General features: G+C 37.2%; 1 protein-coding gene across 1 annotated transcript in view; it reads left to right on the plus strand.

The window, feature by feature from the left end:
• RORB (RAR related orphan receptor B) overlaps nt 1-15050 on the plus strand; it is a 136032-nt gene extending 120982 nt beyond the window's left edge. The window contains exons 8-10 of the mRNA XM_030969221.1: nt 989-1099; nt 5127-5239; nt 5709-15050. Of these exons, the coding sequence (XP_030825081.1) occupies nt 989-1099; nt 5127-5239; nt 5709-5864 (380 nt within the window). The 3' untranslated portion in view covers nt 5865-15050. The remainder of the gene's footprint in view (nt 1-988; nt 1100-5126; nt 5240-5708) is intronic.
• The last annotated feature ends 1265 nt before the right edge of the window (nt 15051-16315 follow it).

Consider the following 16315-nt stretch of genomic DNA (forward strand, 5'->3'; position numbering starts at 1 on the left):
TGTTGAATCCCGAAGTCTCCAAATGCCTAGGTTGGAACAGAAAAAGAAAAAAAAAGGTGACTCCATTAGCTGCTAGCAATGATAGGTGTTTTTCTCTAATAAAAGAGAACAGCAAGGGGTTTTTTCCAAATAGATTTTTTGCCTTCTGAAGTTTTGATGAGTCATGAGTTTATGGCAGCTGTTTATCTTTACTGTTCAGTTATGCTTTATGTATCAAATTCCTCCCACTAATTGTGTCCTGCAGAAGGCAATTTTAACCCCAGCAATGAGGAGACTAAAATAATGAACTGGTACAACTTGCTGAAAATACTCTTTTGCCTAAAACTTTTAAGTAAGCTCATATAGATTCATATACTGAAAAAATGACTTGGTTTCTCAACATGATATTTAGTGCTACCTGAAATGTTAATAGTGAAGTATTTGTTTTGTGCATCCATCAGACTGATACTATCAGAAATTGATACAGAACCAAACTCAAAGAGAGATCCTGTCTTCAAATGTATATATTTATCATATATATTTTTTACTTAGTGTATATCATAAACATACTACTTTACAAGTTTAAAGCATTCATGAATATGTATTGGTTGATTTATTTTTATCTTTGTGATGCTTTTGCAAATTTTCATAAACATTTGTACTGTTAATTAGTGAAATTATATATGAATGTTATTTAGGGCTGGTCTTTCCTCCTCCTTAGGTTAAATACCTGTTTAGAAATACCAATTCTTTCCTCAGAGCAAGGGAAAAGAATACTCTCTCCTAAGATGTCTGTGCAATTTTTGTACTTGCTCCTAATTCTTGGTATTTTTTTGCTTCAGTGTGCATTTTGGTGCCATTTTCAGGTTCGGTGGAATTTCAGTAGTTAATAAAAAGCACTTGCTTTAGCAGTACAGAAATTCAGGAACAAATTTTTCTGACACTAAAACAATCCCTGCAGGTTGAAGAGCTGATTTCTAGCATTGGTTTTGTTCTCTTTGGTCTGCAGGTTCTGATGATCTGGTAAATGAAGCATTTGACTTTGCAAAGAATTTATGTTCCTTACAGCTGACTGAGGAGGAGATTGCCTTGTTTTCATCTGCTGTTCTGATATCACCAGGTAATTCTTCATTCCAAACACTGATTTTTTTCGCTCTTTATCCACCTCTATTTCTATATACTTAAATAGCTGTTTAAGCTGCATCAAATAATGTTAAGCAATGTATTAAGCAGGGGGAGAATGCCTGAATTACCCAAATACACCATCAGGAATTACATATACTGGAGGTAGATCCTAAGTGTAACAAACATGGAGCAGGATTGTGCAGACAAGAAATGCAGGCTGGGCTTCCTCCAGGCCACGTGAAAAGAATCACATTACTCAAGAGGTGCATATTTCTCTTAGCTTCTTCAGGGAGCAAAAAAATCACCACCCTGAGTAGGTTATATAGTCCATAACTATGATGGGCTTTTTTCTTGGGAATGAGAATGCAAACAGTAAAAATTGGTGATCAGTCCTGTCTGAACTTAGTTCCAGGTGAGAGGTAGTGATTAGAAGTGCAACATGCTCTTTTCCATGTATTAATATATCATAACTCTTCATAGGCAAGTATGCATTTAAGAGAATGATGGCTGGCTGACCACAGAGGAAGTCTGTTTTGTGATTTGACTCAGAAGGTGGATCTGGTATACAAGCTCACAGTTTAGTGTGGGATTTTTAAATATGCCTCAGGGAATATAGACACACATTTTCATCTAAGGCTAACCTCTTAAAATAAAAGAGGTTACAAATAAAACACACCATGGTTTTTCAAACTTTTTCTGCTGAAGACTTCTTCTAGATCACCTTGTGTGTTTGCACATCTGTGTTTGAGGTTATGGTAGTCAGAATTAGACTATCACAGATGGTGTCAACACGTTCATTCTCATAATTAACAACACCTACTAAAAGGACTCTACTCCTTTTTTTTTCCACTTGGAGCAGTTCTTGCCACCATCTGCTCAGAAGTGAAATAGTTGAGCCAGTGACTCTTTATGGGGTTCGCCAAAATACTGCACCTACAACCCTCCAAACATTGACAATTTCCACCTAAAAGGTGTCCCAGCTGTGTGCAGGCATGAGAGCTGCCTCTGCACTACCCCCAACGTGTCCTGACTTTCTCTGGATCAGCAATGTCCCAATGGGTCTCTGCCCATCATTCCACTCTCAGTCTGAAAAGAGCAAAGATGCGTGGGTGGCAGAGGGTGCTAGCTGCTGGAAAAATTAGGTGGAATCAAAATTCTGATTAATTTCTGCAATTCTGCATACGTCCCTTTAGTTTGCAAGCTGGAGGATACATGCAACGTCTCCTATTGCTTTAGCTAACAAAAAAAAAATTAAAAGGACCAAAAGTGTTAGGTACATGCAGTGTGAGCATGTGTAACTAGTCCTAAGACACAGCAAGAAGGAAACTATGGGCTGCAGGAACGAGCGCATGAGTGAAAGCAATCTTTCTTCCATAAAAAACCTGTAAACCTCGATTTCCTAAAAAACTCCCATTTCAGCTGGGCTGAAATGTTTGAGGGTGGGAAAACAGAGAAAGTAGTCCAGAATGAACTATACTGAAATGTGCCATTTATTTTCTTATGAAACCAATAACAGTAAACAATAGAGAAAGAAATATTTCCTTCCACACTTGAAGGTCTGGTTCCTTCACAATAAAGAGTTTCATCATGGGAACAAATTAAAAAAATTAAAAATAAAGCACTGCTTCACAGAAGTCCCTTCACCAGTCCTTTCATCAACTAATACAAGCGTACCAAGATTCTGTATAGGAAGTACTCATATTCAGGTTTCTTTTCTGCAGAAGTCGCCATCTGAAAGGTGATTCTTGCAGCCTTCATCTCAGTGTTTAGGCCCCTTACAGAAACCAGAGCAGTCCACTGGGAGTAAGGGCACCTGAGAAGGGCATCCATGAGTAACATCCATCAGTAGTCTTGCAAAGGTGGCCAGTGTCTCATCCATCTAATTCAGAGCACAAATCTGGATTTTCCATTTCGCGATGAACAGAACCACACTGCTTGAAGGTGATTCTCTAGCTTGACTTGTGATTTCAAAAGCTGAAATGTTATACAAATCTAGTAAAGGCTGCAGAGGCATCTCCACCTTCAAACATACAAAAGAATCACGTGGTAAGACAGTAACTACTCCCTTGTGCCAGTCCGTCTCCTGAGACTTTGATTTGGCATTTTCCTTCTTGCCACCTTCCTTTTGGCAAAAGCAGATCTTGTCTGTTTCTGAGCTGTCTCTGATCTTCTTTCTTCCACTGTTCTGTAGCCTAGTGGACAGCATACTTTTTGAAGATGGACAAGTTCAAAACCCAAGAAGAAAAGTACACTATTGAATCACTGCTTCTTGTGTCCTTTAAAGGTGGTCACTGATCTATTGACTTTTTCTTGCACTTCTGTGAATATAACTAGAGTTACCTCTGAAATTCCAGCCAAATTTACAGATGGTGTTCAGGTGGTAGAAACCACATTTTGGGAGACAAAGTTAGCATCTGTTAAAAATTTTTACCTAGCTCTTGTCATGAATTTAAGAGCTCTTGTGTAATATACTGCATGCTTCATGCTTCATGACAGGTGAGTGATGAACCTGTCCTTCAACCACCTCAGTCTATTTTTAACCTTATTCTTGTGAAGAAAGGTAAACCTTTAGGGATTGGTCTGTATGGTAAATGTTTCTAGCTCCAGTCTGCCACAATAGGCATTAATTTAACACTATTTAAAGACCAGGTTTTGCAGTAGCATAAAGTTTGGCACCTAACCTCTGGAGTCTAAACATTACTGTGTGCTTATTGTGTAGAAAGTGCATGTGTTCTCAGATAATTCTATTTCCATGGCCACTGATGGCACAGGATCCCTTGGCTTACCTTCAGGGAGCACAGTTCTCTAACATTTACAAAATACTGTTTTCTTTTCCTGATAATCTGTTAAGTAGCTGAGGTTTGGTTTTTTCCCTTTTCACAGTACTTGACAACCAACTCTTTTCATGCACCCCTCCCCAGAGACAGTCAGACAAATGGCAGAGTTGTGCTACTCCTGTGATGAAATGTCACTTGGTTCCAGCCTGTGTGGCATGTGTGTTCATTGAAGTGGTTAAATTAATTCATTTGTGTGACTTATTTTAATGATGGGGAATGGATGAAAGAAAAGTGAAAGGGGTTTTTCCTGAATTGTTCAATTTGTACATGAAGATTCATGCCTGTGATAAAAGAAGTTTTCCTATTTCCCATATGAAAGCTAAAATCTATACCCAATAATTGGTCTGGATTGAGGGAAAAAAAATAGTTTGCAGTGTGGGAAAACAGAAGGTTCAGTGGTGCTGCAAGCACACTGCATTAATGGGTTTGGGTTGTCTTGGAGTCTGCTACTTCCCTTTCTGTCTGCTTTCTCCAGACCCTATGACTTGTGAAAATACAGATTGTAAGAACAACCTCCTGCAAGTGTGATTTGAGCCCAGTGGAAGCCATATAGGTTTTAAAACAACTGTGTAGCTGTTATTATTCCAGATTATCTTCCATTTTGTGTTGAGAACATTTTTAAATAATGAGAAACTTGCACATTGCAATTCTTTTGAATTACTGAAAAAATTCTCATGAAGAAAACCTTTTATTTTTATTTAGAATATATTTTTCTCAAAATATTAGCCTAGTAAATAATGAGATATATTAATGTTTGAATAATTATCTTATTTTCAAAGAACTGTTTTGATCAGTAAGTTTATTTTTTATGTATTAAGACACTGAGATAACGTGACATGTTTATCACCTAGCCAGTATGAAATTAGAGCACTGATTGTACCAACAGAGAATAATAAAATGTTGAGCCATTTTTCATTTCTGTTCCCATCTTGATGCCTAGCATCCTGTTTTAAACAAATAGATGCAGAGCCAACACTGTGTTCCTGTATGTTTTGTATGTGTGCTCAGGTGATCCTTTAATGGGTTAAGACTCTTTGCCTCTGAAACCATGTCTGTAATTGCAATGCAGTCCTTCCCTGTGAGATTTATGATTCCTGTGGATACTTGGCAGCACAGTACCCTGTGTGCACCATGAGCATGCCCCACAACTGTGCATTCTTTAACGTTTGTTTTCCTTCTTCTCAGATCGAGCCTGGTTAATAGAGCCAAGGAAGGTCCAGAAGCTTCAGGAAAAGATTTACTTTGCACTTCAACATGTTATTCAGAAGAACCACCTCGATGAGGAGACATTGACAAAGGTAAGTTCTTTAAACAAAATAACAAGTAGTCCTCAAGTATGACTTTTCTCTTTCTGCAGCCATTTCTATATGTACTGCCACATTAATGTAAGCTAAAAGAAATGCGTTGCATTCTTGCCATGTCTAGAGGCTTGTCTGACTCTTCTCCCTGTTGCCTCTTACTCCATTTTTTGTTCAATATGCCAATAATTTGTACCCTATAAATGTGACTGCCTTAAAAATGTGCTCATTGAGGCTGTTCCTTGTCAGATGCATTTTTGGCCCTTGGCTAAAACTTTGGGGGCAGCTGTTTCTAGGCTCTTACAGAAAGAACAGTGTCTAGCCCTGTGGGTGGGTTTTGATGGAGCTTAGAGTATCGCTTTCAGTTACTCAGCAAGAAGCTAACATAGTTCATTTTGGAAAGTGTAATTTATACAAAATATGCTTCCACCTTCTTCCTTTCTTTTTTTTTCACTTTAATGTCTTACAGTTAATAGCCAAGATACCAACAATTACTGCACTTTGCAACTTGCATGGAGAGAAACTGCAGGTATTTAAGCAATCTCATCCAGACATAGTGAACACACTGTTTCCTCCATTATACAAGGAGCTTTTCAATCCAGACTCAACCACTGGCTGCAAGTGAAGGGGATAATAGAATTTTCACGTAGTCATGGAATGCATCACTAGTAAGACAAAGAGAAATGTTTTCATGAAGAAATTATTAAAAATGTCACTACTGCAACACTAGGAATGTCCTGCACTTAATAGAATTATTTTTCACCGCTACAGTTTGAAGAATGTAAATATGCAACTCTGAGTGGGGATGTCTTTTTTCTCTTTGTTTACTTTTCATTTTTTTTTTTTTTTTTCCATTTTTGAACTGACAATGAATATACAAATATAGGACACTGGGTGTTACCTTTTTTTTTAATTTACTTTTATTGGGGGATGTTTTGGGAGACAACTGTTCCTAGAATTTTATTGTAGATATACATGATAATAGAGCAGTACTTTGCAGTATTACTCTTGCTGTTTATTGTTAAAATATAATTTAAGAAAATTCCACTTATTAGACTGCCTAGTTCTATGTTTTTAGATAGTTTAATGCATGTGGAAATTTGTATCTGTCTTGAAAATTATGGTGCATATATGGAAGACACACACACTCACATATATATACATATATATGTGTATGTATGTGTATATGTATGTATGCATTATATGTATACATGCTGTAACTTAAAATCACATGCCTACATTCAAAGGATGCTCAACCCAGCTGTCATGTATTTCCCATTCTCCAAGTAATGTATTAGATTTACTTTGGGCAGCCAAGATTTGCTTTGCCAGAGTTAAATTGTCAGCTGCCAATGTGTAACGACAGGATTACTTCTGAGATGTGTGTAATGTAGCACATGTGTGCTGTATGTAAATCAAACATCAGGAATGTATCAATGGTGCAAAAGCCTTGTCTGGATGGTTTTACTGAAAAGAGGAATAGGATTGGGGTTTTTTTTTTCATTTTCTTACTGTTACAGGGGTACAACATATATAAAAGTGAACATAGTAGGACCTGATCCCAGTAAAGTATCTGAAACATGGAGTAAAAATGTAGACAATCCCATATGTACATTTTTGTGATTTCACACAGGATTTTGTTTTATATATACTGCTTTGAAAAGTAGTTTCAAGTCGTGGTTAGTTTTTTGCTGAACTCATTAGAAAGGTAGGTCGTAAGCTCAGTGAATACCATGGAAAGCCTAAAATGTATCTCTGAAGGAAAGGAGGGAAGGAGGAAGAAAGTCAAAAGTGAGCGAAGTCCATGGTTACTACAAACAACAGTGTAATTGTCACTGTTTCTGACTGTCATCATCTAGATGGGACTGATGGTTTCCATTACACTCATACGTCTGTGTATGTTTTAAACACGTGCATATATGTATGTATATATCTGTGTGTATATAACTGTATATATATATGCATATATAGGATTTATTTTAAATGCATTTCAGGAGTGGAGCAAAGGGTTGGAGCTTTCTTATTGTCTGTCTCTGAATTGACTGTACATGCATTTTCTTGCAAAACCAAAGGCAAACACAGAGGGGAGTGGAAGGCAGCCATGGAATTAATCTTGTGGATTAATTAAGTTTAATCAGCAGTCATTATTAATGTATCTGCATTCTGCCAGTTGTACAAAACACAGATGGTTTAGCTTTGAAAGAGGCAGTCAGTTTCTGCTACATCTCTCTTTACCACCACTTTTACCCATTGTGAACTTTTTCAGAGCAGTCTCCTTTTGGGATACCAGCAAAGGGCATAGAGCAGAAATAAGAAGAAGCAGGCAGTAGAGAAGAAAGGAAATGAAGGCAGGGTCACAATCAGATGTTCTTTATTTCAAACCATGCAGAAGTCAGTGCAATCTGAGGCAAGGCAAGAGGAAGCACAAAGGACCTGCCCATTTGCCAGGCTCATGGAGGGGCAGTGTCGCAGGGAGCCCACAGGGACACAGGTGGGACACAGGTGGGACCCACCCCAGGGGTGAAGAAAATTGGGTCTGTTGTAGTGATAACTTCATGCTTCCGGCAGCTCTGGTCTCAGGCTTCTCTCTTCTGCATGAGCAGATAATTCACAGGCTGTTTCAAGTACTTTGAGGAGCTCTCCCTTGCCTTCCATCAGTCAGTTTTCAAGTTTGCATGTATTTTGTCGCAGAATCAAGTCTTGAGAATATCACAATTTATTTGTTCTGTTTTAACAGTGCCAGAACAGGTACAAGAGTAGTTACAAACTCTCAGCTAATAAATGTTTCTGTGCAGGTCCATTACAACTTAGAAAAAAAAATCTGTCCAGCAAATTTACTTGTGAGAATTTTGTTGCAAATATGACATACTCTTCAAACTTGCTTAATGCAATATAGAACAGCCCTTACTAAAGCTACTTTTTTTACTCCAAATTCAGAACACATTTCTCTAGTGAATACCTTAAAATGCCTTGATTAACACAATAAAGCATTTCTCTTGATACTTCTTTATACCACTCTAACAGTAAGACTGACATTCCTTTATAAGGTGATTTACCTGTTTGCAGCCCTTTTTGTACGGCAAATCCAAGAAAAGGATCCCAAATTTCAAGTATGTGTATATCAAAGCTTGATGTCTACATACTATTTGTGTAGATTTATTGGGAGAAAAATGGAGTCATACTGAACTCTAGAAGTGCTCAGTTTTGATTGCAGGGGATTCATGTTTTTCTTGATTTACCACCACAAGAACACACACATACTGTTTGAAATATTTTATAAATTCATTTACAGTATGTCAAAAGTATATATTTAGCCAACCCATAGAAATATAGAATAAGTGATAAATACTACTGTTCGTAGTGCTGCTTAATAAAGAGGTTTGTCATGTTTATAAATAGTCCTTCACAATTGTGTGTTACATCTTGAAAATGTTGTTTTCTTCTCTAATAAGCTAATTGCTCCTTGAGATTTTTGAATTACTTCTCAGGCAAGATAACTAAATGGAGGTCACCAGTGAAAATGACATTAATCATTATCTGCAGGGCCTTTGAAGCACTATTCTTATATCACTACAATGTCATGACCTTTCCAATCAGTAATGATTATGATCACATTTTAAAGATGTGGAAATGAAAGAAAAAAGGTCAAGTAACTTGTGACAGACCACAAAGGTAGAAATATCCAGTTTAGAAATAAAAGCGAATTCTTGACTTTTGTCCTAAAAATTCTAATACTCTGCCATACAAGATCTTCATTGTCATTGGTAGGCAATAACCTCTACCAAGACTTCCAAATATTGCCAAACAAATTTTTGTTACTATCAGTACAGGGTTTGAGCAAATAGTGTTGTGGTTTACTTGGAAAATGAAAATTCATTTTCAAACACTTTATTTATGGAACTGTGCTGTGGTAACTGCAGTTAGATTTTATTTCATTTTCTGTCACTTGGGCTTGGCCACATAGGTATACCTCTTTTGCCCTTCTTTGACTGAGTGTAGAATAACACATAATGATCACATGCCACAGGCTGGATTTTTGTGATTGGTTTTGCTGACACAGTCACTTACACTGAAAATTTCAAATTCTTGATATTGGACTTCACATACTCAAGTTATCCATGGACTTTTAAGGACAAAATGACATGAATTTTAGTAAATAACTTAATAATTTGCAATATTAGTTCTTCATTTTAGTTTTTTTTGGCTTTCAGTAGTCCACGGTAAAACCTAAAAGTTTTCAAATAAGTGTCTAAAACTAAAATTCGTCACATCTTCTTTCTGTAAAAACTGGATATGCTTGTTGATTTTCTTTGTGACAAACTTTTCAAATGAGACGCGTTTTTTAATGATTAATTAACCTGGGACCTATAACAAAAGGTTATTTTAAAGCACATTTAAAGCATATATTTAAAGCATGTATTGAATCTACTACTTCTAGCATTGCTCTCCAGTAATTCAACCATATTATGCTAAATTACCTTTGGCATTGAGGAAGCAGATGTACAGTGTTCATTATACTACCACAAAGACTTCATTTTACTGTAAATATCTCTCTTGCCTGCTCTTTTTGTAACGAATTAATTCTAAGATTCATATTTACTTCTAATGGAAATTGCTAGAAAAGAAACATGGTAGTAGAAGGCACCTCGGTTGAGAAAACCTGTTTCTGAAAGCAACATGGTTTTTGAAAGCATATGGTTTTTGATTGGCTTGTGAATGAACAGCATGAATGAATTGATTCTGCAAGTTGTCAGACATTTAGCTCTAACTAAAGTCAATAAAAATTGAGGCATTTCAGCAAAGGTACTCAACTGATAGCAAGACTGGGGCCCTTGGCATTGAGAGGTCCCACTTGAGCTCTGTTGAGAAGAAGGCAGATGTTACTCTCCTAAATGCTTTGACTTCATGTTCCATGTTGTTATTTCAGACCAGTTTCACAGGGGTCAGCTTATTGTCCTGTTGCACCTTGGGCACCAGTGCTGTTTCAGTACCTGTGCCAGGTGCTGAGGTGGAGCAGCTGCCAGAGCTGCCCATGAAGATGAGCTTTGTTATATGATCTTCTTTGTTCAGATTCATGGTGGCAGCTTGCGTAGGGGTGTGTTTCCCTTTGGGAGAGTTTGCAGGATTTCTGATGTAACAACTTCTACACAAAGAGGATGCAAAGCTGCTCCTGTGTGCTAGCCTCTTGGCCTCCCTCTACCAGGCTGTATGAGCTTCCCTAAGATTGCAGCAGCCCCACGAACTGGTCAGGCAGCTTAGCTAGAGATGTGCAGCAGATGGCTCCTTTCCCTGCTGACTTTTCGACCCCTCTGAACTGTGCTTCAAACGTCATTTGAAAGATGTTCAGGCTCCCCCAATCCTCCTCCTCCCTCCTGACTCTGCATTGATTGTGCTGTTTCCAGAAGAGCTAAGGTTCAGCCTAAAAGGTCATTCCTATTTTCAGTCATTGTCTTTTGGACATCCCACGAATATAGCACATAAGATCAAACTGAAACACAAATGATTTTTTTTTGTCCAATTCATTATGTCTAAGGATGTGTGAAATGGAACCCTGAGACAGAGCAGCTTGCTTTTCCCTGGCCAATAAAATAGTAATGTATTTAGACCTACCAGCCTGTTCCAGCACCTTCTGCCTCCACTCTAGAAACTAAATGCTATCTCTGACATCCATTAGGAACAGTGTGCTGGGGGCCCCGGCCTCGTCTTACTCTTTAAGTTTCATGCTTCGTAAATGACAATCACTGCTTGATGCGAACGTTGCACTCTATGCCACTCAGGGATGTTTCATTACTGAAAATAACTATAAATATAACAGTGATAATACAGAAGAGAATGTTAGAGGCTTTGAAGGGCGTGGGTTGAGCTGCCCAAGTGAACGTGACCCAGACAAGGCTTTCAAGCCAATGATTAGAAGTAACATTGGTATAAACTGAATTCACTGTCAGCATTTCCTCAGCTTGATCTGTCAGACTTTACCTGTTGTTTCACAGCCAGCGGAGTCCTACTGACCCATCAGCTCATGATGTTAAGGTCCTTTTGGGAACAAAGTGTAAGCAAGCTTTGTATGAATTACTGAATTTAGACAACTGACAAAGTTGCAAAGTACTCAGTTTATGTACCATTAATGTGAGCTCATATTCAGACTTGCTGCAGGTGTGTAAGAAGAAAGGTTAAGACATGGAATAAGTATGTCAGCAATGATAAGAGTGCCGAGCTAGGACATGGGGAAGTGAGTGTGAAGAACAAGTAGACACGAGCAAGTGGCTAACAGCTACCATTTTCTCTCAGGGATGCACAAAATCATAGCTAGCCCATGACTCTGTAGCAATACTTCTCCATGGTCTGATTAGTTCCTTTCTCACATCAAGAAAACATTACCCCATTTTATACTGTGCTAGTGAAAAGTACTCCCACCTCCTAGAGTTTTGAAATGTGCTTATCCCTAGCTTTACACCACAGGTTTTCTGTCATTACAAGAACACACACAGAAGGATAAATTGCAGTGAATTACATTGCCAGTCGTTAAGTTAATTCCATGTCTTCAACCAAGAGGTTTTCCTCAGCTCTGAATATGATCATTGCTCCCGTTATCACAGTGAGTATGTATGGCTTTTGACTCCTTCCATCCTTTGAACCCCCTCCACCTTCAAGACTGATGGACAACTTCAGGAGGTGAAGAGGCCAGCATCCTTATGCATCAGGATCTTAACCATTATATTCTTTGCCAAGCATCCCATTGCAATTTTTATTTTAATCCTTCATGTTGCTAAGAGCCATGTCCAAGTGACTGAAGTTCTTGTTAGCATAATAGCTTCCCATTAAAATGTTCAGTCTTTTGGCCAGAGGACCCGGCCTCTCTTTCCTTTTCCTTTCACTCCTAGCTCCTAGTGAATGAGGCTTGGAGTAGTAAATGACTCATCATTCTTTCTCAAAGTTGATCAGTACTTGCAACCTGCAAGGGAAGCTCCACCCAGGTGGTAGAAAAGAAGCTCCTTCCTCCTCTTCCTTCATGCTCTCCCTTAGCTGTGCTGTTCCTGCGTGCGTCGTCCCTGCACGTGTTGTCCCTGCATGACTGTGTGACAATGAGCCGCAGCGCCCCAGTAAGTTACCATCCCAGAAGCTGTTTGCAGCTCTAAAGCCACATGTGTATGCAGTCTGCAACAAGAGCCATTGTGAAAAGGAGAGGCCTAAAACATCCACAGTGGTAGCTCACAGATCAGTAACTCTCCTAAAAAGGCAGTGTGAACGTCCAGGGGCAGCTGTGTCCTCCAAATGATCCTTGCATTGCATTTCTGTCGAGAGGATAAGGCAATGAACAAATGCTCTGGGAAAGGAGAGGTATTTCCTGGGTGTTACTGCAGGCAGCGAGGATAATAGTGCTCACAGTGAGTTCAGTAACATGATGTACTACATTTGCATAATTTCATCATCCTCACAGTTCATGCACAGCACATAGGGAAAGAAAACAGCATTGGAAATAGCAGCAATAAGTAAATTGTAATTGTTTCTTTGTACTTGCAGAAGTTGTTTGCTTTGCACGTGGTCTTCTGTACAATAACATAAAGAAAAAATTCAGCTAATGTAGATATCATGGTGATTTTGCATATTTTTTTGATTTGTTGGATATAGCTGCTAATTTTTGAATGAAGATACTGCTGTTGAGAAATTTTTGTTCTGCTTCAAGAAAATGCTGACGTCCTTGTTTATGACTATACATGGACGGCAGTAAAGTATGTTCAATATAAGACTCTGTCTGGAGAGAATTTTAAAAGATGGCTCCTAGTTTTCAATATTAGGAGCACATTGGCCCCTTATTTGGGGAACAGGAATGCAAGTGCATTGAAACACAAGCAGAAGTAGATGGTTGACCACCAAGAACAGGAAAGAGCAGGAAAGAACAGGAAAGAACAGGAAAGAACAGGCTTTACCTTGACAACTGTTTTGGATAAAATCAGCTTATTTGAAAAAAAAAAAAAAAACCAAGCACTTATACTTGTCTTGATTAGACACACAGCTTAATTAAGTCAAAGTAACTACATTAGGCTGTTGACTTTGGGGATTCAGATTCAGATGCACTACATTTGTGGTTTTTTAATGTGTCACTTCAATGTCAGAATCAGGCAAAAAATTGTTTTGTTGTTAGTAAAAAAAGCTAATAATCATTTAACCCTACGGAGTGTGGACCACACATTCTCGTGCAGTATATGGGGATTTATTTGTGCACTTATTTTTAAAAAGCCACTGAGTAGCATAGCCAGTGAACTAGCCATGATAGTCTTTGCCTCTTGTGTGACTGCCATGTGACCTCTAGTACACTTTTGGGAGCAGCTCTGTGATTGTACTTGTGGCAACAAATAAAGCACAACTGAACTCTAAGCTGTTATCAACACTCAACTAAATCGAATACATTGGGTATTTTGAGATTTATGCTAATCACTGTAATTCCCATGTCAAACTAATTACTTCAGTTGTAATGAATGGACGATACAAAGAACATAGGAATCATAACTGCAACAAAATCCCTTATTTTACAGCTGCACTCTCTGCCTCATTTGATTAAAACTAAAGAAGTTACTTAAAAACTAAACAAACAAAACAAGAAGAAAGAAACCTGAGTATGTATTGTAGAAATGTAGAAGACAAATAAAATATTTTTTCATATGTAATTACTTTTAATATATGCTTGTGGAAGGTCCAATACTATGTATGCTGTCTCTGTAATTTTTTGCTGTAAATAACTTGGGACAGTGAATACACTGATTTTTTCTATGTCTCTGTTTAAACATAAGACTTTGTAATGTTGGATTTTTTTTAAAGAGGAAAAACATCAAAGAGCAAATTATGTACTTGCTTCCTGTAAGTGTAATGTACTCTTCAGTTTTTATGGAAACTGATTGTAATAGATAAAGCCTTTTGACCAGCCATTGATATTTAGTGTATGCTTCTGTTCATAATTCTGAAAAAAGTGTGGGATTGTCAGAGAAACGTGATCCCAGGAAGTCTGTACAGTGGGTACTATAATAATTCCTGCAGACTGCATTTGACTGATTTGAAGAAAAGTTGTTCAAGCAAATAATGCTTCCCTATAGCATATGGCTTTTATGAATCCTTCTGACATTACTTATATTAATAGAAACATTTCTCTCTTTCCAATGAGCAAAATATTTTTGTATGCCTTTAATTTCTTATTCAGATTTGAGGTCAGGTCACTCATTAGCTGTAATCTGAAGCCATAACTGATCTTCACTAAATGCACATTTTAAAGATCATCATGGAAAAAAGAAACTATGTCCAGTTTATCAACAACTGTAATGTAATACAGGCAGGAGCATAAATAATTAGCAAAGTACTTAGATGCTATTTTGGCATCCAAATGTGACTTTAATGGCTAGTATTTTGTGATTACCAATTTATAAAAAAAAAACATAATTAAGATAGATATTTAGATTTAAATGAAACTTTCTAATATTTTTGGAATATCCCTGAAAATGCTTTTAGGATTATGAGAAGAAATGATTTTTCATATACTTCCCACTTTCAAATATCTAATGTTTTTATCCTATTTCCAGTTCATTTTGTTAGAGTGAAATGAGATGTTAAGGATCCAGGATCCAAGCCCTGAGCTATTTGGTGCTTGGCTGTAGTTATATTGTTGTAAATCAATTTAATTTTAATTTTAGGAGTGTGTTGGTTTTTATTTGGTAAGCATGTTTACCACTGTTGGTAACACACAAGAGTTGCATTGCCTGTCAAGAAGTATGATAATAAACAATCTAATAAACTAATGAGTAACACTCAAAATTAATCACTCTCAAAAGACAAATAAAAGTTCCTTTCTAAAATCAAATGCCTCATAGAGTCAACAGTGATTTTTTTTAATAAGCTTAATTGTGTAATAACTGTCATGTATCTTAACTGGCTTGTAGATGCAAAAAGCAGAACTGCAAATGAATCGTGATGTACTGGGTAAAAATCTGGCTCCATTGAAACCAGCAGCAAACACTTCACTGATTTCAACAGTGCCAGGAGTTCATCCAGCATTTTTACATCTGCAATTCTCTTCTGATCTTTCTCCCTTGTTTAATATAATTGACCTAATTTATGTCTATGTGAGTAAAAAGACAGCCTGATTCATTTAGAAAGTGACCATTGAGAGTTTTTTATCATGAATCTTGTAGGACCAGCATCCATGTCAAATGAAAAGGTTCTATATTACTTTAGAATGTAATAGATCTTTGTCTTATTTTATGACCTGTAAATTATTAGTTAAACACTGTTAGCATTTCATAATAATGCACACATGAATTTTGAATGTTTTCTGTAAATGACAATCAATGTTGATGCAGTTCCTTTCTTTAATGCAAAATTAAAAAAAAAAAAAAAGAAAGAAAATAAATTCTGTTGTGGGTTTTGGTTTGGGCGCTTTTTTTTTTCCTGTCCCTTTAAATTACCTGTATCTATCAGGAAAAAGTACAATGTGTGCATTTTCAAAGAGAAAATAATCCTTAACATCATGTGTCCATACCCACAGCAGGGGAGTTTTAATGAGACCAACTTCAAGATCTCTTTCCAGCCATAACCATTCTAAGGTTCTATGATTAGGTGCCTATACTTTCAGGGGTTTTCCTCACCCATAGAATTAGGTATATGGCATGTTAAGACATCAAGTGATGGTAAAGGGGCTTTGTTTAATTTACAGCTGTGAGTTTTGAATATAGAAATTGCTGTACTTACTAATTTATTTCTCTGTTTATTTGGGGGAAAGCTTCAGCTAGTAGAAAAGTGAAACAACATAGAAATGATTGTGTGACAGCAAACTGCGCAGTAGTGTAACAGAAGGTTACTTTATTTAAAAGAAGATACTGTATTTAAAATGGTCAATATGTCAAATATTTTTTTAAGTCTGTGTATGTCTAGCTGACAAGGCTGTAAGCAGTACTTTTTAATGATACTGACTTTAAATTTTTAGGACCCTAAATTTAAATCAGAAGTAAATTTAAAAACAACAATATCAAAAGACCTCATTTTTCAAACTGTTAGGCACATGTTTATTAGTGAATACACTAATACTCAGCT

Source organism: Camarhynchus parvulus, chromosome Z (assembly GCF_901933205.1).
Source record: "Camarhynchus parvulus chromosome Z, STF_HiC, whole genome shotgun sequence".
NCBI classification, from domain to species: domain Eukaryota; kingdom Metazoa; phylum Chordata; class Aves; order Passeriformes; family Thraupidae; genus Camarhynchus; species Camarhynchus parvulus.